The following is a 26,132-nucleotide window of genomic DNA, read 5'->3' as shown; positions in this document are numbered from 1 at the left end:
ATCGATGCATGACGAAAATGTTTCCATATGTGTGAACATCATCCACCATCAAAATTAACAGCATTAGCTTTGAAAAAATAAAGATGTTGAATTTCTCTTACTTTTTAGTACTCCCATTTGTATTACGCTGAATGTTAGAAAAACTTCCCAAATATAAAACTTTCCATCACTGCCATTTCAAACCCCTCCAAATATATTCTATGCCATTTGTATGACCAGGGTCAGAACACATCAGTGTACATTAATGTAGATATATAGGTGAATATGTACACAATTCATGTATATAACATCATTGACATCAAAATCATTGCACAGTAGTTTGTGCATCTGCTTAACTTTTAAAGCTTATTTGATCAGGCTGTTTTTGTGTAAGGAAAGTCAAGTCATTTTTCAGAATAAAGTAATTGCTTGAGGAAAAATTAGCAGCCCTGAGGTGGTCCAAAATGGAGCAAAAAAAAATTAAATAAAGAATAAATAAATAAAATGAATAAAAGGCCCAGAAAATTCTGCACACTTTCTACAAGATGCTCACCTCAAGACAAAAATTGTTTCACTCATTTGGAAAGAGACTGAACTGGAAATTTTGGGGCATCACTTCATTTGCTATTAAAATGAGTGACAGAGAGAGCAGGACTAAAGTCTGGCTGTCATTGACTCGCCCTTCAGTGGGTATCCCCGCATCGCAACCTCGCGTCTTAATATCAAGCCAATGATTGATTGTCATCGTCGGCCCAGCCAGGCTGCTGTGACAAGCGATCCAGTGTTGCAGGCCCCTGGAATAAGAGAAAGAAAGAGAAAGGAGAAAAAATTAGAACAACAACCTAAAAATATGTACATTTTCACAGGTCTGTGACAGTGACCAATATACTTTTCTCGTGTTGATGCAAATGATTAGAAGGTTGTCAGATCTCTCCTATGTAGTCTTCCCTATGCCCCTCCCCCATCCTGTCCCCTCCACTCCATACCCCCACCCCAGCATGGTAGTGCTAGGAAACACTCACTTATGATTGAGGGCCAATAACCCCCCCCCCCCCCCCCCAACAAAAAAAGAAAGAAAAAAAAAGGGATGTCCCCATGTAGAACCGGGGACAACTATCCATGTACATGATGGAAGCAGTGCCAGATTTATGGCTCTTTGATTGATTGTCACTCTCGGGAGGGAAAGAACGCTGACTGGGCAGACCATTTAGTATAGAAGATTCAATCTTGTTTGGATTTATTGGGCGGAGACTCAATGGCTAGCCATCCATACAAGCCTAGATTGACTGTATTTCAGTGTCAGAGCTGATATAAAAGAGTACACTGTATACTATTATGTTTGAGATCATGTTTATTGCTTGAGTAAAGTCAGTACATATTACTATATTTAGGCATTTTTGCAGCCCCTATACAGTATGTCCCCCCCAAAAAATTGCAATCAGATTTTCGGATTGATAACACCCGATATGATTAAATTGTCTAAATACTACTTCAGGGTCTTAAAATATAACATTTTAGCTCTATTTTGCAGAAAACCCCACTCAATTTGGTTAAGCGGTCACAGAGAAATGTGGATTGTTGTAAAGCATGTCATGAGTCTGATTCTTCCAAGTTTAGCACTTGGATGCTCTTGTGTGTGAACACAATAGGCAGAACTTGGAGGGAAGAGATTCCTGACATACTCTACAAAATTCCTCATTTCTCTTTGACCACTGAAGCAAATCGAATGGGGTTGTCTGTAAGATGTGGGCAATGAGTTATAGTTTCTTACCCTGAAATTGTATGTGGATTGATTCTCTATTTTAAAAGTTATCATTGTGGAGGGTCCTGTTGTAATTTTTTTGGGGGGACTTACGGGGAATAATGTAGATTTTTATGCCTCCGCCATAAATTGTTGCCAGAAGCATTATGTTTCCGGGGGTTGTCCAGCCATCCATCCTTCCATCTGTCCTTCCGTCCGTAATTGATTTTGTGGACAGCGTAACTTGGCTGGTATAGTTTTGGTTGAGATTAGACTTCAGGTTTCCAACTTTTCTTTTTAAGATAGTAAGAAACCTCTCATGAAATATGAAAGAGCATATGATTCTAAGAGGAATTCAAAGTTTATTATACCCCCGCCAAACGAAGTTTGAAAGGGGTATATAGGAATCAGCGGACGGTCGGGCGGTCGGTCGGGCGGTTGGTCGGTCGGGCGGTCGGTCGGTCGGGCGGTCGGTCGGGCGGTCGGGCGGTCAGTCCGTTACAAATCTTGCGTCGCAAACTACTTCCTCAGTTTTCAACCGATTCCCATAAAACTTGGCACAGATGTGTGCCTTGGGTTGAAGATGTGCAAGACGTATTTTTTGACAGTATCCAAAAGTACGTTGCCATGGTAACGGCATATTATGGGCAAAAATGGGTACAAATCTTGCGTCGCGAACTCCTCCCACAGTTTTTGATCAATTTTTATGAAATTAGGTACAGATGTTCATCTGAATATGTTAATGTGCAAGACACATATTTCCGCAGTGGCAAAAAGTGCGTTGCCATGGTAACGGCATGTTATTGGTAAAATATAGGGCAAAATGCTTCATGGCAAAACTGCTTCATCAGTGTTCTTCCAATTCTCATGGAATTCATATTGAATGTTTGTCTTAGGATATAGGTCAGCATGACACATTTCTTGACAGTGACAAAAAGTATGTTGCCATGGTAACAGCTCACATATTATGAGCCAAAATGATGGAAAATTTTGTGTTGCAAACTACTTCCTCAGTTTTTGCCCAATTTCCATGAAACTTGGCACAGATGTGTGCCTTGGGTTGTAGATGTGCAAGACGTATTTTTTGACAGTACCCAAAAGTACGTTGCCATGGTAACGGCATATTATGGGCAAAAATGGGTACAAATCTTGCGTCGCGAACTCCTCCCACAGTTTTTGATCAATTTTTATGAAATTAGGTACAGATGTTCATCTGAATATGTTAATGTGCAAGACACATATTTCCGCAGTGGCAAAAAGTGCGTTGCCATGGTAACGGCATGTTATTGGCAAAATATAGGGCAAAATGCTTCATGGCAAAACTACTTCATCAGTGTTCTTCCAATTCTCATGGAATTCATATTGAATGTTTGTCTTAGGATATAGGTCAGCATGACACATTTCTTGACAGTGATAAAAAGTATGTTGCCATGGTAACAGCTCACATATTATGAGCCAAAATGATCGAAAATTTTGTGTTGCAAACTACTTCCTCAGTTTTTGCCCAATTTCCATGAAACTTGGTACAGATGTGTGCCTTTGGTTGTAGATGTGCAAGACACATTTTTCGACAGTACCCGAAAGTACGTTGCCATGGTAACGGCATATTAATGGCAGAAGATCAAGGAAAGATCTTGCGGATTTAACTACTTCCTCAGTTTTTTGACCAAAGCTTATGAAATGTTGTTTTGACCAAAGCTTATGAAATGTTGTTTGGCGGGGGTATAACCAGTCGCTGTAGCGACATTTCTAGTTTGATTAAAATTGGTTTTGAAATGGCCGAGATATCCAAACAAATTGATATTGATAAAATGTGGGACCCACCTTTTATTGGGATTGCTTTGTTTTACTTTGTTTTTGAATATCTCAGCCACTTGTTTTGTATTACTTTGTTTTTTGGATATCTCAGCCACCGCAAAACCAATTTTCCTCAAATAAAGTATTAATTCCTATTTGAATGGTATACTCTTTAACATTTCATAAAGTGTTTTTTAATTATCTTACAAAAATTTAAAAGTTGAATCCTCATCTCGACCAGTATTATACCATTCCTTTAAGAACCGTTTGAGGTATCTGAATGAAACGTGGCATATGTGTGTACATATGAGTGGATGAAGCTCTGCCTATTAACTTTATTTGGATGTACTCTATCAAGGTCAAAGGTCACAGTTCAAGGTCAAATTCGTAACAATTTTACTATTTTCCTCATATCAATCTTTCACACATGTCATTTCAATATTTTACCAGTCATGTGAAACTGCCCATCTCACACTGTCAAGATGTACAGTTTTATTGCAGACCTATGGGAGAATAATGCGATATGCGGAAGCATACCAGTCACACTAGCGACATTTCTAGTTAATCATTTTATGTGGAAAAATGCAGGTCATTGTAGTGGAAACAAATTTTGAACTATTCAAGACTAATCTGTAGTATCTGCTATGGTTTTGTGTATGGGAGGTGCAATATTTGCTCCTATAGAGTGATGCAACTGATATCTTCTGTTATTGTACACAATAACTTGTATGTAAACCAAAAATTGAAATCAATTTCTGTAGCATAACTCAAACTCATTCTCTATCTTCTCTCTCTTCAAGTTTCCTTCCTTCTATCTTCTCTCTTCAAGTGTCCTTCCTTCTATCTTTTCTCTTCAAGTTTCCTTCCTTCTATCTTCTCTCTCTTCAAGTTTCCTTCCTTCTATCTTCTCTCTCTGCAAGTTTCCTTCCTTCTATCTTCTCTCTTCAAGTGTCCTTCCTTCTATCTTTTCTCTTCAAGTTTCCTTCCTTCTATCTTCTCTCTCTTCAAGTTTCCTTCCTTCTATCTTCTCTCTCTCCAAGTTCCTTTCCTTCTATCTCCTCTCTCTTCAAGTTTCTTTCCTTCTATCTTCTCTCTTCAAGTGTCCTTCCTTCTATCTTAAATTCTCTTCAAGTTTCCTTCCTTCTATCTTCGCTCTCTTCAAGTTTCCTTCCTTCTATCTTCTCTCTCTGCAAGTTTCTTTCTTTCTATCTTTTTACTTTTCAAGTTTCCTTCCTTCTATCTTCTCTCTTTTCCAGTTTCTTTCCTTCTATCTCCTCTCTCTTCAAGTTTCTTTCCTTCTAACTTCTCTCTCTTCAAGTTTCTTTCCTTCTAACTTCTCTCTCTTCAAGTTTCCTTCCTTTTATCTTCTCTCTCTTCAAGTTTCCTTCCTTCTATCTTTTTACTTTTCAAGTTTCCTTCCTTCTATCTCCTCTCTCTTCAAGTTTCCTTCCTTCTATCTTTTTACTTTTCAAGTTTCCTTCCTTCTATCTCCTCTCTCTTCAAGTTTCCTTCCTTCTATCTTCTCTCTCTCCAAGTTTCTTTCCTTCTATCTCCTCTTCAAGTTTCTTTCCTTCTAACTTCTCTCTCTTCAAGTTTCCTTCCTTTTATCTTCTCTCTCTTCAAGTTTCCTTCCTTCTATCTTTTTACTTTTCAAGTTTCTTTCCTTCTAACTTCTCTCTCTTCAAGTTTCCTTCCTTTTATCTTCTCTGTCTTAAAGTTTCCTTCCTTCCATCGTCTCTCTCTCTCCAAGTTTCCTTCCTTCTAACTTCTCTCTTTTCAAGTTTCCTTCCTTCTATCTTCTCTCTCTCCAAGTTTCTTTCCTTCTATCTCCTCTCTCTTCAAGTTTCTTTCCTTCTAACTTCTCTCTTCAAGTGTCCTTCCTTTTATCTTCTCTCTCTTCAAGTTTCCTTCCTTCTATCTTTTTACTTTTCAAGTTTCCTTCCTTCTATCTCCTCTCTCTTCAAGTTTCCTTCCTTCTATCTTCTCTCTCTCCAAGTTTCTTTCCTTCTATCTCCTCTTCAAGTTTCTTTCCTTCTAACTTCTCTCTCTTCAAGTTTCCTTCCTTTTATCTTCTCTCTCTTCAAGTTTCCTTCCTTCTATCTTTTTACTTTTCAAGTTTCCTTCCTTCTATCTCCTCTCTCTTCAAGTTTCCTTCCTTCTATCTTCTCTCTCTCCAAGTTTCTTTCCTTCTATCTTCTCTCTCTCCAAGTTTCTTTCCTTCTATCTCCTCTTCAAGTTTCTTTCCTTCTAACTTTTCTCTCTTCAAGTTTCCTTCCTTTTATCTTCTCTCTCTTCAAGTTTCCTTCCTTCTATCTTTTTACTTTTCAAGTTTCCTTCCTTCTATCTCCTCTCTCTTCAAGTTTCCTTCCTTCTATCTTTTTACTTTTCAAGTTTCCTTCCTTCTATCTCCTCTCTCTTCAAGTTTCCTTCCTTCTATCTTCTCTCTTTTCAAGTTTTCTTCCTTCTATCTCCTCTCTTTTCAAGTTTCCTTCCTTCTCTCTTCCTGTTTCGCTTATCTCTCTGTCATGTGCATACAATATATGTTCTGATACATACATATTTGTATAAACCATGAATATTTATGTGCATAAAAGAATATGAAGATGCACATATATATTCATATTTTATATGAATCCAATAAATCACATACAATGTTGATTCAGTTTGTTGTACATTTTGGGGATTGCTATTTCAGCTGGGAGACTACATGTGGAACAGCAATGAGAGGTCGGGCGGTCTACCCACTTCCATCCCAGCGACCGGTCTCATCAACACGGACAAGATGTACCGTGCTAACTGGGTGCTCAACGACATCAGGCTCTGTCAGGAGATGGGGAGGGCCCTCAAAGTGGGCGAAGAGGCAGACTGCATCCCGGAAAACAGGTGGGCATGTTTTGACCATCCGAATCTCTAATGATGCAAATTTCATCAAATAAACATGTGAATTCCTCGTGGAATTATGTGCTCTTTCACATTTCATAAGAGGTTTCTCATTATCTCACCAAGAAATGTTAGAAACGTGAAGTACGTAAGATCTCGACCAAAACTGTATAATTCTTTTAATGTTCATGCATTCAGCATTATCTTTTGATTTAAAAAAAGACAGTTCTTCTCACCCCCTGTCTTTTGAAAATGGCAACTAATAGCATACTATTATATGAAATTCCATCTACAAACCACTAAATCAAAATGGCCATGATGCTTCCTATCTATACTCGAAAATAGGGGAAGTTTATATACAAAATGTAGTGTAAAATAAATGCAGGGTAATAAAAGGTATCCATCTTTTCTTTACAATCTTGTCCAATTATAGATCCACACGCAGTGACAGCGACCTGTCCGACATGTCTTTCGTAACATGCTGCGAGGAGTCGTCACCATACGAGCCGATCCAAGCCATCGCCAACCCAACAGGCATCGAGATCATCCCACACCAGCTGTTTGATGGCGACCTCCACACCCTCCAGTTCATGCACCACGGCTCGTGTGTCTCCCTAGTCGACGAGGACTCGACGGGGCGCAACGTCCTCAGCCTGCTCAAGCTGGACGTCAGCAACGCCATCATTGTCTGGGCCAAGTCGGTGGAGTGCACCCGCGAGGAGGACCTGGATCTCCACATGATCTGCAGCGTCATGCTCTGTACCAAGTACCACTCTTCAAACCTGGCCAACACCACCAGTCTGGACGGTGGGTACCTCGACCTCACCTACGCCAAGTCCATCTCAATGAAGAGCACATTCGCCGTAGAATCGTCCGGCACTGGGACCACATCCAACACCGCCATGTCGCCGCGGAAGTCTGAAGCGGCACTGCCGGTGCCGTCGCCATACCAGGAAGAGCTTAGCTGCATCAGTATAGTGTTTGGGGCTGGTATCACGGACAATAGGGTGCTGACATTCTGTGCACCTCAGCAAACGGCCGCACTGTGGTACCGCGGTCTTGGGATGGTGATTCGTGCGGCGCAGGCCCTGCAGAAATATGCCATGGACAAGAGACTCCAGAAGCTTCAGAAGGAGTATATGAATCTTTTCTTTGAAGCCGCTCGGTGCACTGGACCGACACCGCTGGAGGCAGTGAAGGTGATTTAATTTGGGGAAATATGTTGATTACAGAATAAGAATTCTGTTTATGATGTGATCCTATGTTTAAAGGAAAAAGGATGTTATTTCTTCTTTCCTGAACATACCGTAATCGTGCTCCATTCAGTGTAAATATGGCGATGAAAGTGTTTACTAAGAAATGCAGACAATACATTGACTCACTCACTAATTACTCTTAGAAAACAAGATGTAATGCTGTTTTCTTCTTGAACTTACCAACAGTTAAATGCCATGCATTGCTGATTTTTTTTTTTAATAAAAAGTAATTTATATAAGATCTATCTCATGATAAAATGTTACAATCATTGAATCAAGTATTGACTCAGATAACACACATTCTCCAAATCTTGTTCAACAATCTGATAATGCGACTTATTAAACTGTATATGAATTCATGATGCAAACTACTAAAGCAACAATCATCTTTGGTTTCATCTTTTTTTTCCCAGGTTCTGGGAGGGAAAAATGCTGCCATGAAAAAGATGTCGACGGAGCGGCAGAGCAGTACAGACACCAACACCCAGAACATCAGCCTGGACCGGCTTATGGTCCAGACGCCCATGAGGATCATGCTGAGGAGGAAATCATCCACCAAGGTAAAGCTGAAAAAATCTCAAAATTTGGGAGACGGTTGATTTACACTTTCTTTGCCCAGGTACATAAAGCTGCAACTTATCATGTTTTTTTTTTGTTTTTTTTTTTCATCAGCTGTCAGACAATTCTTCCAAACTTGACTGGAATTAATCAAATTCATGAAATTCTTGTGTCGAAATGTTTTTATTGCAACTGATTCACAAATTGCCTTACATCAAGGTAAATAAGCATCAAATTACACTGTCAGTTTAATCAATCAAACACCGATTAATTCTGTGCTTATTTACGTCGATGTAGGGCAATTTGTCAATCAGTCGCAATTGACTTGAATGAATTTGTAAGTTTGCCAGTCCACTCAGGCATGACACTGCTCCTCTTTACAACAGGAAGATGACTGGTGACACAATTAGGGAATAGGGAGATTTATAGGCCATTTCTATTCATTGGCAATTAGCCATGTCTGTGTGATGTTTGTCACATTGTCATGTCAGTGCTTCCTTTCTAGTGTGATTTGCTATTAAAGCCTGATGCATGGCTCTCCATGCAGGGTGTCTATAATCCCTGAATCACAGCCTATACATATCCCTTGGTTGCTAGTGGTAAATTGAGAGAATAATATTCTCTTGAAAGTCTTGAAAGTGAATGAGAAATCCTATTTAGCTCTCTCTTTCTGTGCTTTGTTTCCCAGTCAGCATGTGTGCTGGAGTGCTTTTTTGTTTGTTTGTCTGTTTGTTTGTCTGTTTATTTGTTTGTGTGTTAGTTTGTTTTTTTGCCAGTAAGCACAGGTGTCTTGGTACTAGTTGTCAGTTAACCCGTTGAGGATGGCTTGATTCTGCTATAACACGCGTTTCCCACAGACACCTGCCCGAGTATACTCAGGACTCGTCCTCAATGGGTTAACAGAGATCACCTTATTCCTCTAATCATTTTTGTTACCGTGACCCTCGTGATACATTTAGGCGCATTGCTACGCCCGAGTGTGCTTGCTAATCTCCAAAGTTGGAGACTATAGGAAGCTTGACGTAGAACTGTGTCAAATTTGGATATGGTCAATTCCACGGAAAGGTTGCATTTTATGAAAATCAAACTATTGAGTATAGATGTTAAATGAAGCTTAATCAGATAATCTGGTATTGTTTACTCACAGCAACCTTTCACAACGGATATTTTGATACCTCATTTGTGAACATCGGTGAACGTGGAGTGGAGTTATGTCCGAAAAACCTTCATTTTTCATGAAAATTGCCAATTTTTGCAGAATTTATGTATCATTTCTGATACACTATTATGACCATAATACAGCTTGTGTAATTCTCAGATGGCTTATTTTCTGAATGTTCTTTGGTCATAGATTGGTTTTATGATGTTCTAGAACTTGTTCCGGCATCAGTAAATATTATTCTCTCAATCTCAAAATGTGGTAGTTGATAGCGTCCCATAAGTCACGTTTTTGTGTCCCATCAGTCACACTGGTTTTCCCTATCCTGCTACTGTACCAATGAGTAGATATTCATACCACTTGGCTCAGGGTAAGCACCAACCCTTTGCTACATTCAGGAAAGAAAATATCTTTCCAGAGACTCTGTGTGTAAGAATATTTCAGAACTTACTTTCCCATGTGAAAAACGGTGGTCCTCAAATGTCCCATAAGTCACGACAGCAATTTTTCGTTGCTGTACGTAATGCAATGATACTTTTCAAACTAAGTATGGCGTTTTCATAAACTGTGATATGATGGATCTAACCATGAACTGAGAAAAATGCTTTTGATGCAACTATTTTCTCAAAATACTAGTTTGAAATGGCTGAAAATTGTCACTTTGTCCCATAAGTCACAATGGAATTGACCATATACTACTGAATACTGATGGAAAAAGCCTAGCAAGTTAGCTAAGTAAAGTGCCTTGGCACATTAAAAGGTCATAAGCAGCAGGCTTCCCGTCCAAAAGGTAAAGTATTTGCTTTGAGTAAGAAAGAGCAAAACTTGTGTCATCACATTGTGGTGGGTTTAGCATACTGCAGGTCAGTGCCCTGAATTTGCACGGCATTATGGGAGCCGCGAACAGAAATAACCCCGCTCGAGCTGGTAATGATGCCTCGGCAGCGAGACGCGGGCGTTGGATATCTCCCATTCATGGTCGACGTGCACGTAGCTCACTTGCAAGACGAGGTTAATTGCTTGCGCTCATCCAGTCTTGCATCCTCGCAGCATTCAAAAGGAGAGGAAAGGAAACTCAAAAAGAGCGCCTGTGCTTGTCTTCACAATTGCCCGTCGGCTGTTTTGCTGTCTGACCCCTCTCTACTGCTGGCATGCCGATCCTGTGGATTTCCCGACTCACTGATGAAGCCCGCTGGAAACAACGCTTGGATGAAAATTACAAATCACACTGTGCTCGTTGTCGAAGATAGCCGATGACACCAACCATTCATTACACCCTCCATGGCTTGCGACCAACACATTAACTGCTGCAGATCATCCACAGCCACAGCTCAAAAGCTTTGAAGAAGACTGTATCATGTAACCTGTCATTGCATTATCCAGATAAAGTTGCAGACATTAAATCTGAGATGACTGCAAATTATGGTGTTGTGGCTGATAAATGACACTTTGGAATTGCTGAAGAATCAAACATTTTATCCCTCAATTACCTCCTATTCAAACTTAAAAGTCTTAATAAAACTTTGAAATTGGTATTTGATACATGGTACTTACAGTTGTATATGCTTTGAAGTAACTATTGTGATGAGATACAAAATCACCTCATACATGACAGTGAGAGGTGTGTTTCCTTTGTACCTGTACTTAAAGAGGACTTTTTAACATAAGATACAATTTTGTAGGACAAGTTATGCTTTGTTGTTGATGCATAGAGTCTGGAGAATGTAGAAATCATATGTGGGAACTGTTTAGGCTATCACATATAATTGCCTGATATTCATACTTGCCCCTGTGTGCTTTTATCAATTGTGACCGTGCACCTCAAAATGAACATAAAGTCGCACACACTGATTTTGCGTGAGGACTGAAAATAAGTGAAATGGGTCAACCTAGCCGAACTTGACTTTTTCATATTTTCTGAAAGAGCGGGTCTTCTTTTACATTATGCTAAAATTTGGTATCATAAAACGGGCAAGAAAGTTTGTTTTTTAGCAGTTTATCTCGAACATTTTTGGTAGAATAGTGTGATTAGATGTGTCTTTAGAATCTCTTTTTCATTTTTGAAAAACCTTGTCCACACTCTTCACTTTCAACTCTGATAACTTTTGAAAGGATAAGGCTACTGCTTTGAAAGTTGGCATTAATTATGGACAGAATGTGTTAATGAGGCATGCTTAATTTCAGTTTAATCTAATAATCCCTTCATTGTTGTTACTCTGGTGGTTTACTTCCTGTTTTTTGTCCCATTCATCGCACAGCCAGCACTGGTTGGTAAAGATTAAGCGCTTGAATACACACTGTACTTCAGAGCCTCTTTTCTCAGTTCACACTTTTCCTGAGTTTGTGGTTTCTTTCCAATATTTAGACAGATTAGGAGAGTCCATTTGATTTGAGTTATACATCATTTTAAAGCTTAGTCTGCTCTTTCAGAATATGGTCTTGACTAAAAATTCATGTCTAGCGACTTTTTGTTTGTTTTGAGGTGCAGGGTCACAATTGGTCTGCAATGTAAATGATAGTAGTGTACTGTCATTTGTCTCTTTCAAATCATCTTGGCGGTAGAAGAAAAGAAGTCTAACATATAACTTTCTCTGGTGCTCCATGCAACAGTGGCACTGCCCAAAGCCCAAAAATTGCTTCAGCTCACTCTATGACATTCAAAAGGAAATAACCAATGCTGCAGGGAGAGCAAAGAATTCTGACCATGTGATTGCACACATCTGTGTTCCTGGCCACGTTGTGGCCGAGTGGACCCATTTCAACCGACCATGCATTTGTGTGAGCAAAGTTTAGAAGTCACCGAGTTGTGCCAGCTGAAATCTTGTGTGCGAGAAGAGGTTTTGCGTGTATGGGAGAGCTACCAGCTCTGAGCGAGGTAATTGCACCCCTTAGGAGCAACTGAGTGCCACGCCACTGCCGATTTCAGTGACATTGCCCTCTTTGTGATGATGATAGATTAAGTATCACCTGTAGGGATATAGAGGAATATTTTGTTTTGTTTTGTTTTGTTTTTTAATGTATGCCTCTTAATGAAATTTGTATTTTTTATATTGTAAACTGACTGTTATGGGTGCACCAGGTGGGTTGGGGAGGATGGCCTGAGGGCCCAAGTCATTTAGTTGGCTCTTTCCAGACCCGGGCTGCCCAACCTGGTGCCCCCTTACCCTTACCACTCCAGTGTATGTTCTGATTTCGAGAAATGTAATATGATATTTGTGATTGAAAGCCAAGTAAATGAAGAAGAAGAAGAAGAAGAAGAAGAAGAAGAAGAAGGAGGAGAAGAAGAAGAAGAAGGAGGAGGAGGAGGAGAAGAAGAAGAAGAAGAAGAAGAAGAAGAAGAAGAAGAAGAAGAAGAAGAAGAAGAAGAAGAAGAAGAAGAAGAAGAAGAAGAAGAAGAAGAAGAAGAAGAAGAAGAAGAAGAAGAAGAAGAAGAAGAAGAAGAAGAAGAAGAAGAAGAAGAAGAAGTAGTAGTAGTAGTAGTAGTAGTAGTAGTGGGATGTGTGGCAAGTAGTTTCATATCTACAGACGATCTTGGATTTTTTTGTCTACATCTGGAAGGAGAGGAAGTCGCTGTGCTGGTTGGCTGTAGTGAGACAGAGAAATGAGTGCCTGAATAGCAGAAAGACCCAAGTCCATTCCAAGATTTTGAGTAAATAAAAAAGAGTGAAACCAATTAAAATCCTTATATTTTTCCCCCTTTTTTTCCCTTGAAGTTATGGGAATATTATGTGTACCAAGTAAACTGTAAAACAGTCATTTGAATGATTATAATTGATTATTGTGCACCGGTTCTCCAAAGGTTATAGCCAAATCTGGACTTGAAGACCGTTCTTTCATTCAGATATTCAAATGCTGTTGTAGACAGTTGGAACCTCAGAAGTTTTTCTTCACTCAGCAGGTTTTGTGCATTTTTTTTTCAATGTCAAACAGACAATATGAAAGCAGGTGGATATAACCCTTCTCCTTCCCCTTCCATTATCAAATTTTGTAACATAATTTATAATGCTATTGCTTTGATAATCTTATGTTTTTATCATATCAATTATAACATTTCATTTAGAGGAAAGTCTACTCAAGGCATTTGTCAGAAATCACAGTTTTTAGGAATTGCAGTTTTACTGTACTCATGACAGTTTGTTTATTCATCTCTGCTTACTAGAAATTATAATAGTGATTGTAAAAGTGATAATTTCAAATGTACAAAATCCATTACTGTAAAAGTGGTTTCTTTCGCGTACAGATACTTTCGCGGTTTCCATCGATGCCGACTTTTTCGTGTGTGTTTAAATTCGCGGTCGGCAAAATCTGTGAATTCACAGTCGGCAAAAACTGTTTTATTTTGCACATGAAAACCCAAACTATAATCCAATCATTCTTTTATTTATTAAATAGAAATTAAAATCAAATGCAGGCTTACGTGAAATCCTGTCTCTCGAGTACTTTATAACATGCTTGTACCTACATTGCGCGGTATCGCTGTGTGTGTTTTGACCATCAATACACTTAATAAGCGGAATCTTCGTGTGTGCATGTGCGCAATAGCGTTGTAACAAGCGGCGATTTCAAAACATTTTCGCGTGATGTTAAATTCGCGGTTCAACATCAAAGCGCGAAAAGCGCGAAAATAAAACCACCGCGAAAGAAACCACTTTTACAGTATGTAATTACTAGTGTCATTTTGATGATGATGAGTTTTATTATTATTGCATTATTATCTTTACTACTACTTCTATTATTATGTCATTGTTATTATTGCTTTTAGTATCATACAAAAATGAACATGTATTCGTAGTGTAATTATTGTTATTGTTATTATTAGTGTTATCATTATTGTTATTGTTATTATTAGTGTTATCATTATTGCCTCTATAATCATTTTCATAATGTGATCTTAAAAACAATTCAGTAATTACAATCATTAATTGACAATAATCTTCTAGTATATGTAATTATCACCGTGACAGTAATTGCAATCATTATGAAATTCTGCAATTACAGAGACTCTTATGCATGTGTCTTTGTACAGGTACCATTGATTAAATAATATGTATGATTTTTGTTCACTTTTTATCAGAGAAGGGTGCTGGGAGGTTGAGTAGTGAATAAGGGAATAAATATTAAGATACAGTGTATCTGTGCTGTGTCTGTACAGAGTTCATGATGACTCAGTGGAGCCTTTGTACTGATTAAAACTTAAAGGATGAACGAGTGTATTTCATTTTGTTTTTATAGTCAGACATATATCTTTTCAAAACACAGATGTCAAGTAACAGTAACTGGTTACGTGATGAAGAAGGCTTTTAGTGATGGTGAAAGGATAATGAAAATGTGTTGTCGTACCTAAAAAGAGCATGATATGTGAAACATAAACTTGCTGTGCAGAATTGTTGACTTGTTTGGATTGATGCATTATACCACTAAAATATGATCTTGCTTCCTTTGTTTACTAGACCTGTGCATTTGATGTTACATTCTCTTACAACTGTGTTATCTTCGTTTTATTTCCATTCCAATATTTACTAGCCCAGAAACTTATGTAAAAGGCTAAAGCCTAAAGGCATTTTTGTCTCTGTATGAATCACAATATCTAATGAGGCAATGAATATCTGTTGCAGATTCACTTACTTACCTACATTATCACTTTCTCAAAATTGTGGTGCACTTTTTTATACCAAATTAATAGCATGCTAGTGGTTTGAAGTCATGTTTTTAGGCAAATTAAGAAAAACAAAATTAATATTGCTTTATTTTCCAACCAGTGTGATGTATTGTTGTGACTGCAGTATGGGTATTTACTCCATTGTAAATAACCTTGAACTTAGAGCATCACATTTTGTCATTTTCCTCCAAGATAACATCGGACAGCGATGGCAAGAATGATTAGATGCACATTATTCATCAAAATATTTAATTTCCAAATTATTTCATTTGTTTCCCTCTGGCAGGGGACTATAATTGTCCAATTTACAAGTATATTCAAACTTGTGGATATTGTTCCTCCAAAGTTTTGGATTGAATGGTAAAACCTACAAACCTTTTTTATTCAGATGGACAGGTTTTTTAAAAATCATTTTAGTGACCCAAATAAATTGCATACTGTCTGCTTTGCCTCAAAAAGTTGGTTTGTGTTTGAGATCTCTTGAACCTGATGTAGTCCTTTTTTATTATTTATTTGGGTAATGAGCAAATGGAGATTTGCACCTTTAAAAATGCCCAGACTGACTGGGTGAAATATTCTAAAAATTTGGGGGATTGAATTCCTGTATGATATATGGTCTGAAGGCGGGGGTTTTTCCCTCCTCCTGAACATTGCTGATAATTTGTGAATTTGATCTCAGCATTACTCTAATCCTCCATCCATCCACAACTTTCCATAAATCTTTTTTCTTTATATTTTTGTTTCTTTCCTCTTTCTCTTGCGAGCACTCTCTTTTTTTTTTTCTCCTTCGAATGTGGGCTCTTTTTATATCTATCTACTGAGTAAATAAGGGTCCAGGAGAGCCTCTGCTGGCTGATTAATTTTGATTAACAACTTTGGTGATGGATTGCCAGTTCTTCTACACACCAAAGAAGAAAGCTGATCCCACATTGTTGTTTCGATAAATCTTTGGATTACCGTGTCTGTTCTTGCTTTAGTCTTGATTTTCTCCACCCCATTCTCCCACGCGCCAGCCGATGCATAAATCAGGGACCATTTGCGGCAGACGATGGGGAAAGCATGATTCGAGAAATCTTGTGTATCTGCCTGTGAGGTCATCTGGTAGCCATTCATGTATATACATCATGAATGAAATATTGTCCCTTACCCAAACAGGGATGTCTTCCCACATTTCCCTCTACACAATTTTCTGATTGGATGCATTCGTAAATTTGCTCTCGTAACATTCTCATACATTATGTCTCTAGTCAAGCTTTGCTTTCCAGTTTGACTCAGATTGCTCTACTGGCTGTCACACATTTGGCAGAGCTTTTTACAAAAATCTGTTCATCAAGAGATGGTGAGCACATCCATCAGAATACAAGCTTTGGAAATAAATTCCATCCCTGTTAACTCACCTTGTGATGAAGGGATTTTCTATAGGAATACTTTCCAAGTTTCACTCCATCATACTGTTTAAATATCAGTTTGATTTGCAGCTTGATTGTGCAGTGGCATTGTGCCTTCATATTGCCATTTGAGCAAAATGTAGCCACAACTGTAAACTCCATATTTGCAAACAAACTTGTTTGAGATAAAGATACCGTTAATAATTTGTGAAACAATCAGAATCAATGCTTTATGCAGTACGGGCTTCTGAAACTTGGTGCAATGAGATATGTGTGCCAGTGTGGGATGACCTCTTACATAAATCTATGCATTAGATCAATTTCCAGAATATAAAAAAAAATACTTCAATAGGAAAATGTTGGTATCAGGCAAGTACTGTTGAAAAGAGGCACTGACATGTCTTTTCCTTATCTGTCTTCTATCAGACTATTGTGAAATAAGAAAGTAACTTTTTGAGCCTGATGGGAATTGTAATGGCAATCATAATGATTTTAACTAATATTACATTTTTAGCTCACCTGAGCCAAAGGCTCAAGTGAGCTATTGCGATCGCCCTTCGTCCGGCGTCCGTCGTGCGTCGTGCGTCGTGCGTCGTGCGTCGTGCGTAAACTTTTACATTTTCATCTTCTTCTTGAAAACCCCAAGACTAATTTTCATCAAACTTGGCAGGTAGCATCCCTAGGGGGTTAGGAACTCTATTTGTTAAAATGGGCACCATGCCCAACCCAGGGGGCCCCCAGGGGGGCCCAAACCCCCCAAAATTAAGGAATCTGTAAAAAACTTCTCCTCTAGAACCAGAAGTGATAGAGCTAAGTTAATACTATGAGTTAGTACATTGATGACTGTAGTTTCAAGTTTGTTCATGGCAGAATCAGGGGTGCCCCCCTTGGGACCCAGGGGAGGGGGGTGGGGAGGGGTTCTAATGGGGCCTAAATTGTACATTTTCATCGTCTTCTTGAGAACCCCATGACTCATTTTCACCAAACTTGGCAGGTAGCATCCCTAGGGGGTTAGGAACTCAATTTGTTAAAATGGGCACCGTGCCCCACCCAGGGGGCCCCTAGGGGGCCCAAACCCCCCAAAATTAAGGAATCTGTAAAAATCTTCTTCTCTAGAACCAGAAGTGATAGAGCTAAGTTAATGCTATGAGTTAGTACATTGATGACTGTAGTTTCAAGTTTGTTCATGGCAGAATCAGGGGTGCCCCCCTTGTGACCCAGGGGAGGGGGGTGGGGAGGGGTTCTAATGGGGCCTAAATTGTACATTTTTATCTTCTTCTTGAGAACCCCATTACCCATTTTCACCAAACTTTTCAGGTAGCATCCCTAAGGGGTGAGGATCTCAATTTGTTAAAATGGGCACCGTGCCCCACCCAGGGGGCCCCTAGGGGGCCCAAACACCCAAAATGAAGGAATCTTTAAAAATCTTCTGTAGAATCAGAAGTTATAGAGCTAAGATAATACTATGAGTGAGTACATTTATGACTGTAGTTTCAAGTTTGTTCATAGGAGATCCAGGGGTTCCCCTTTTGGGGGCAGGGGTGGGGGGGGGGGGGGGTGGTTGGGAAGGTCCAAATGGGGGCCTGAATTGTACATTTTCATCTTCTTCCTGAACACTTCATAATGGATTTTCGTCAAACTTGGCAGGTAGCATCCCTAGGGGGTCAGGATCTCAATTTATCAAAATGGGCACCATGCCCCACCCAGAGGGCCCCAGGGGGTCCCAATCCCCCCAAATTAAGGAATCTTAAAAAATTTGGGCCCTTATTGTACATTTTCATCTTCTACATGTACTTGAGAATGCCTGGTCAAATTTTGGTAGAGCTGTGAATAATTTAGATTAGTGACTGCGTGAAAGGTGAACTTGCGATACTCAGGTGAGCGCTAGACCCGCGGGTCTCTTGTTTTTTTCATTATTTCTTTATTGTATCTTTCACTTGTTTGTTTCTTCATTTGTTTTTTGTATTCTTCACTGGCTTTCTGTAATTACATGTAATTGTAAGCGTGACTTTCAAGCACATTTTGGTCCGAGCCGAGGCGGCGGGTGTCTCCTTCGACAAATACTTTTGAGTGATTTCCCTGACCAGGCATGACCTGTTGGTGACTTCCATGTGTGCTAAAGGATGGCAGACAGGTGTCAGGCCGACTGAGAGGGATTGCTGGTGCAGCCGGTTGTCTCTCCTCCTCGGAAAGTGTTCCCCCTCCAGAGAGCCGCAGCTGACACCTCTCCGCCGCCATCAATAACGCTGGCTCTAAAAGCGATCGGAGGACGACCCTCCCTCTTTTTCCGAGGGATTGTGTGTCGGACTGGCCGGTCGGTGGAGCATTTGACGCATGCGTGTATGTTTGCGCATTTGATGCATGCTTCTTTTCTTTTTTGTCAGTGCGTTGAGTTTCGATAGGGAGGAAGAGAAAGGTAAAGGGGCAAAGAGAGGCGTGCGGCCAGAGGAATGGGAACCCAAGAGAGGATAGTGATGGGAGGGGGAGAAAGAGGAACATGACCTCAAGGAAAAAAAGAGATGTTAGGGATGAACATTAATGATTGATGTTTGTTGGCTGATGGGGGGGGGGGGGGGGGGGACAGATCGGGAAAGAGGAGAGAGAGAGAGAGAGAGCATGTCAACGAGAAAACAAAGATTAGTGATATGAGATTAACATGAGTAAATGTGGGAGTAAGAGTAGTGGAATGAAACACGAGTTATCGAAGGAAAATGACGGGCAGGAGAGTGCTCATCAAATATGAGTGTGTCAAGGATAAAGAGAGGTTTTACCGGGAAGGAAATAAAAAAAAAAAAAAAAAAAAAAAACCAGAAGAGAATACTGAAGCGTAAAGCATTGCAGGTGGATCTGGGCATTTTCAAGGTAAAAGGGTCAATTTCAAGGATGTCAAGTTATTTTCTGTTTCCAATGTGCATTATCCCCCAATGCAATAAGATCTTCAAGAACACTTAACCCGTTGAGGACGAGTCCCGAGTATACTCGGACAAGTGTCTATGGGAAATGCGTGTTGTAGCAAAATCAAACCGTCCTCAACGGGTCAATGAGGGATAGCTTTGCCCCTAAATTTGCGTAAAACACGCAGCCTGTTGGAATTTATGCTAAAGTAAAAATTTTGGGGAGAAGATGCGTAATGCTAGACTGACATCTATGTACTAACATATGAAGGTCAAATAATAAATATGCATTGAAAACTTGTTTGTTTTTTCAACTGAATGGCCCAATAATGATAAGAAAAGATCGTAACAGCCCTCAAATTCTATTGAACACTATATATATTTTGTACCATTTCTAAACCTAGTGGTGAATGTATGTTACGTTGACTGACATAACTGTCGCTATGAATCTGTCATGCCCTTAGGATTTAAGGGCTTTTATTATCTTTCTATTAAATCAATGTCAGTCCATTCAGCTGAAAAACATTACATTTAAAGTTCGCCCCAAACCTTTCATTATGGCGTAAATTCTAATAGATTAATTGTTTTAAAACAATTTTGGGCAAAGTTGTCTCTCATTAAAGTGTTCTAAAAGATCATTATGTATAGGGGGGTAATGCACATAGAAAACAGAAAATAATCCAACATCCCTGAAATATACTCTTTTACCTTAGAAAATCCATCTGCAAGAAAGACTGAAAACAGGGAAGAGAACACAGAAAAAAAAAACCAGAAAATACCAGCAAAGGTATAGCCACCAACTGACAAGACTTGCGTGAGAATAGTTATGTCAAACCGTATTTCCAGGAAAATTAGGTTGTTTTCATGTCACTTCTGTCATGTTGAAAGCAACCGTATTTCCCAGTCTGTGTGAACTTTCTCATATTTCAAATGGATGACTGCTGCTTTTCAAGTGCAGATACAACAACTAATATAAAAAAGGACCCCTCCCCCCCTCAAAAAAAAAAAAAAAAAAACAACCCAGAAAACATGGAGGGTAGAGGAAATTTTGTCAGAAGAGCGAAACCGATCCCACATGGTGACATTTTCCACGAACCACTTCTGATATGGGGGAGGTGGTGGGTGTACAGTGTATACTATCGACCTCGCGAGCGTACGTAAAACATTGCACGAGCATTTATTGCATGCTTGGGCATGCCGATGGAGGGGGTATTACACGTTTGGATTTTTTTTTTTCGAAATGGGAAATGACCTTTTAACATTTCTAGCATGCTGTCCACCCTCTTTACTGTCCACCCGGCGACATTTTCTCCTTTTTCGTTTTTGTCTACTCGCCAAAACACGTCACAACAAATCCGATCGCTTCGGTCACAAGACATTATTTATCCAGGCGCGGGCAGCGGTCGACGCAATGTCGCACCCATCAGAACTCGAATGGCAGCTGGGGGTGGCAAGTGACTTATTTTGATGATTGGTCGTGACAAAAATAGTTTCTCACTCCACCTTGGAGGCGCTGCTTTGACATAAGGATGAAAAACGCTGTCCCCCGAAGTTGCGTGTAGTACCTGTTCCATTCGGGAAATGAATGAAGAAGCCATCAATTGGCATTCGTAGCTGAATCTCTCTGCGTCATATGAATGTGTGAGCTCTGGTCCATAGATTAGAGACAAGCTGACTAGAAAGCCATTTCTGTGGATGCATGCTTTGTCCTGTCATGTACATTCTTGGTATTCTTCCAGGCCATTGGATGTTCAGGAAACTCACAATATTTTTGTGTTACACTGAAATTGCATACAGCATGTATTTCTAATGTTGCATGCAAGTAATCTGTTTTGTTATACATTTTTTTGTTTGGTAGGCCTATTACTTGAATCTCATACAAGTATCTTTGCTTTAAATCATTTCCATATTTTCTTCGCTTTGGAATACCTTCAATGTAGTAAAGATGTTAAATGACAGTGAGTCATTTATTTTACTAAGGAAATCAATAAGTTTCATTCATAAAAAAAAAAAAAAAATTGCATGTGTGCTGAAGTTGATTACAAGAGCTTGCTGGAGTTCTGTTTATATTACATACATGTAAATCTGGAATGCTAATATGTTACATTTATGCTGAATGTGTGTTTGTAACTTTATGTATGCATGTATTCCATAAAGGAAACTATAAATCTGTCTATGGTCGAATGCTGGTGAGTTATTAATACCAATTGTACAGATGCATGTGGAGAAACCTCAATGGCATCCCATCTCTCTGTCTCAGTAGCACTTTTTGATCATTTTTTAATTAACAGTTTAAGGTTATTTTGTGTATTTTTGTTGATGAATGTCACAAGAATTTGGATAATAAAAAGATTTGTTGACCCCCGCATAAGGAGTGTAACATTGTACTACGGGTACTTCTTTCGAGAATGCCAGCTGTTGAGCTATCAATAGGATCCATGCACTGTAATTACAATATTACCCAATGTCATGTTTGCATGTGTGTGTCGTTCCAGAGCATTGAAACGCCAGGGTCACCCCTCGGGAGGAGGTCGCGTAAGAGCCTGCGCAGCAAGAGCCGCAAGAAGGTCCACCAGCGGGCCTACACCATCGACGTCTCCACTCTGTCAATAGGGGGCAGCATGCAGGATGGAGACACCAACAGCTGCGTGGGAGTGGGCGGCCAGCTTGACGTCAACGAGAACGGAACGGTCAAGGGCCCACCATTGGTGGATGTCTCAGTCAGCAGTGAGTGACGCAGAGAAATGATGTGGCAAGACTTGCGCTGTTTGTGATCTTCGTACACGAGCAATTTCAATCTGTGTTTCATTTGTAATCAGCCTAGTCAGGACTGTCTGTATGTGCTATTAAAACAGCTTGTCAGTAAGTGCCCTTCAATACCTTTCTAAGTTTGGCTCCATCCACGAAGGGTGCCAGAAATTAGTTTTTCTCTAAAAATGACTTTATCACAAGTACTGCTGCGAAGAACATTTTTGGAAATCAATAGATGGTTCTCAATGCTGTTTGGTAGCCGGGCAAACTAACTTAGTTTAGTGATATCAAAACCTATCAGTTTAGATTTCCTATATAACACTATAGTTAGGGGAGTTTAAAGCCAGGAAAAATTCTCTATTAATCAAAAATTGCCCCCATGTTTTGTGAATCACAGCCAGGCCAAATAATGTTCCTCCTGATTTGAAGGGAAACCCATCCAGCTTCTGCTTTGTATGGATTTTTTTTTTCTTAAAGCAAATTCATCCTCATCAACTGTAAACTCACTGCTTGTATGAAATCTGCACTTACTTTATGATATCCCAAAGTTATCTTTTGTACCATTTGTATGATTGGTGAAAAAAGGCAAAGAAATATCAAGATGTAGTTACAGAAGTGAGCCATCGAACCCACTGCCCATTGTTACCAAATAAATCCTTCACCAAAGTCTGTGGGAATATCAGAACTGCACAGGGAGCACTATGTTTCCTTTAACCCTTGACTGCCAATTTGCACACACACTGGACTACTTTCTTTACTGATTGGCACAGGTATATGAAAACTAACACTGTCAATGAGTAGATATTACCTGATCCCCCCTTATCCCTACAACTTGTATAACCTGATACAATATTGACATAGAGAATAGTAGCAACAGGAGAACACTTTAATTTCCTTAAAGGAGACCTCCGGATGATTTTCAGATGTTTACATTTGAACAACTATAAATTAGTTATACTGAGGACAGAGTTTCAGAATTTGTGATGATTGGGATGAAGAATAAGAATATTTTCAAAATTTAGAACAAATTGCAATAAACAAGGATGATGACATGGCCGAGTCACCATAAGAATGCATGAGTTGGGGCTCAAGGAAGCAGAACAAAAGAAGAAGGCATGCATAGATTATACACAGTTGAACTCGCAAGCAAGCGGTATTGTAATGGAATTACACTGCTACATTTCTGAAATATGTGAATCTCCTATGTCATCATCCTTGTTCAGTGTAATTTGTTTAAGGTTTTTCACAGTACTGTTTCTCTGCTCAAGAACCACAATAAATTCCACAAATCTATACATGGAGTTGTCAATTTATGTACTACATGATGTGAAATTATGAAAATTGTCTGGAATTCCCCTTTAATGAACCTGTCATATGCCTTAGACCATACCCGTACATATAACTTGGCAAGATTTGTCATCAGCATTTAGGTACTTCCTCCAAACGTGACCATATTAGCCAGCCCATTTTGGGCATAACAGCATGCCTCAGACATACAGGAAGGCCATAGTGACACAGTACTAGGGAATCTACATGTACGTGGTGATGGTGGTGCAGACAACACAGTATGCTGTCAGTGTTAAGAATCCGTGATCTACTGACTCTTTACCGTAATTTCTCAATGTCATTTCTTGTAACTATCAGAAATGTTAAGATGAACCATGTCTGATAGTTTCATGGAATTTCAAAGCTTATTATGGAAGAAAAGTAACTAATTTTATTTTAAAAATATGCAGATTGTGGGTTTGTTAAATTGTCACTCCAACCAGTACTGTAGGTGTACCTGGGTATCTGACCATGAGAATTAAGCTCCAGACATCTGTGTCAGTCGACAAAGAGAGCACTCCAGTGGACATGCCAACCACTGAAATAGCACAATCGGGGTCAATCAAGAAATCCCTCAAAAACTAGAGGAAAATTCCAGAAAATCTTACCAGTAAAGAAAATTGATGAAACCATTCAAATTGTTCTGTACGTAAACGTGTACTTGTTGATTTTATATGTATATGTATATGCATGCTATATGTAAGAGCCATTAGTTATTCAAAACAAAGTCAAACCCATTGTTGGAAACTTTGATGTAAATAATTCTTGTGATAATTATAATAATAATAATAATAATAATAATAATAATAATAATAATAATAATAATAATAATAATAATAATAATAATAATAATAATAATAATAATAATAATAACAATTAAAAAAGATAATAATAATGATTATAATGATAATAATATAATGATGATAATAATGATAATGATAATAATAATAATAATGATAATGACAATGATAATAATAATTATAATGATAATAACAACAACAATAATAATATTATTTACCTAATCATTATCATTATTCATGAATCATGTGGGGCTATTATTAATCATTTTTCATTCCTACGATGTCCATCCTAAAGATGACGACTCTATGCTTCCTGTGGGCTCCAGTGACGAACCCACCCTGCCCTCAGAGCATGAGATCTTTGGTCGGAAGAGGAGCAGTTCCTCCATTGGCTGCGATGGACAGAGGTCTCTGACGATGAACAGCAATTTGTCTTTCATTGGTAAATTTTTACTCACTTGGTGTGTGTTTTTTTTTCGTCGTTTGTCCCTTTCTTTTTGTGTGTGTGTGTGTGTGTGTGTGTGTGTGTGTGTGTGTATGCTTTATTACTGGTGATAAAAGATAAACAATGTGAGCTTTTACTCCTTTTACATCTGAATTAAATTGTTCCGTATGGGAACCTTATGGCCTGCGAATGAAGTCTATGAGCATTTTAGAATTCAGTATGGAATGGGTTAAGCTCCTACTCCTTAATCTGCAATGTTGTGAGTGTTTCAATTCAAAACTTGCATATAAGCAAATTCTGGCAATTGTTCTGTCTTTTTGGTATACTCTATACTTAACTGATGTACTATATGTATGTATCACAGCATCAAGAAATTATCAAACTCACTGTGAGCTTTATTCTTAGGAGAGTTATGAATGATAATGGATTTCTGTCAATGCAAGTCTTATAGATAGTCTTGAAATCTGCATTGTACGGGATAAAGTGATTCTCTGGAATTTCTCAGACATTTTAAAGTGTCAAATGTTTTTATTTCCCACCCTGTAGAATTTGTGGAGCTGTTCAAGTCGTTCAGTGTCTGTTCCCGGAAGGATCTGAAGGATATCTTTGACACCTACGCCTCGCCTTACAGCACCAGCAGAGATGGATCCAGGGACCGACAGCCCGAGATCTATCACCATGGCAACAGGTCCGTTTCCCAGGTGGAGGAGACGAGCTTCATTGGTGTTGGAGGTGAGGAGAGTGCCCCCCCAGCTTTTCCTAGAATAGAATCTTAAGACTTAAGTATACAGAAAGAGTTTATTCCACAGAGAATCATATACTATTTTGAGAGACAGCAGTGAGGCATAAGAAAAAAAAAAGCAGTGGGTATTGAAGCAAAGCTGGACAAATGCTCGAAAAGATTTGACCTTTTCGCATCATAGGAGAACAGTGAAGATGATGAACTGACCCAAAATGGTCTCAACTCTCCTGAATATGTTTGCCTAATGTCATGCAATGTTTACAATTTTATTGTTATTTATTAGTTTGATGAGAAAGGGAGTACTTCTCCCATTGATGAATTTACTCTCTGTGAATCGTGATGATAGAGGATGCTGAAATTGTTGTCATGACAACAGTAGACACCTGTTACAGAGCTGTCATCTCATGTCAGTGAAGTATTAGAATGACAAAGAGATTAAAATTTGGGAATGACAGCTCCTTGGACTTGCAGTCTTCATTCGGTACCTTCAAATGTTCTGCCAGATATAATGCAAAGGTGGTGGCACCTACACAGTATGAAGATAGGCAGTAATAAATTTCACTTCCCAACTACAAACATGTTGTAACTGTGTAAGATGACAGTACCACCACGACTGTCCTCTAATGTTCTTTGAATGTTAGCGCTCTTTCCCAGTCCCCATAACCCACTGTTTACAGGAACTAGGTGTACCATGTATCAAACCCCTAAGGGCTTGCTGACTTTCAGAATCAATGGGTTAACCCGTTGAGGACGGTTT

General features: G+C 39.1%; 1 protein-coding gene across 1 annotated transcript in view; it reads left to right on the top strand.

The window, feature by feature from the left end:
* The window catches only part of LOC139708945 (uncharacterized), a 206,720-nt gene that overhangs the window by 141,502 nt on the left and 39,086 nt on the right, over window positions 1-26,132 (top strand). The window contains exons 16-21 of the mRNA XM_071620914.1: window positions 6,213-6,400; window positions 6,831-7,596; window positions 8,067-8,213; window positions 21,807-22,038; window positions 24,484-24,630; window positions 25,180-25,365. Of these exons, the coding sequence (XP_071477015.1) occupies window positions 6,213-6,400; window positions 6,831-7,596; window positions 8,067-8,213; window positions 21,807-22,038; window positions 24,484-24,630; window positions 25,180-25,365 (1,666 nt within the window). The remainder of the gene's footprint in view (window positions 1-6,212; window positions 6,401-6,830; window positions 7,597-8,066; window positions 8,214-21,806; window positions 22,039-24,483; window positions 24,631-25,179; window positions 25,366-26,132) is intronic.

Source organism: Diadema antillarum, unplaced genomic scaffold, assembly GCF_040938485.1.
Source record: "Diadema antillarum isolate AM-2024a unplaced genomic scaffold, OU_Dant_1.0 seq00001391_RagTag, whole genome shotgun sequence".
In the NCBI taxonomy this organism is placed as follows: Eukaryota; Metazoa; Echinodermata; class Echinoidea; order Diadematoida; family Diadematidae; genus Diadema; species Diadema antillarum.
Note: the sequence above shows the minus strand (reverse complement) of the source record. Positions and strands in the feature narration are given on the sequence as shown.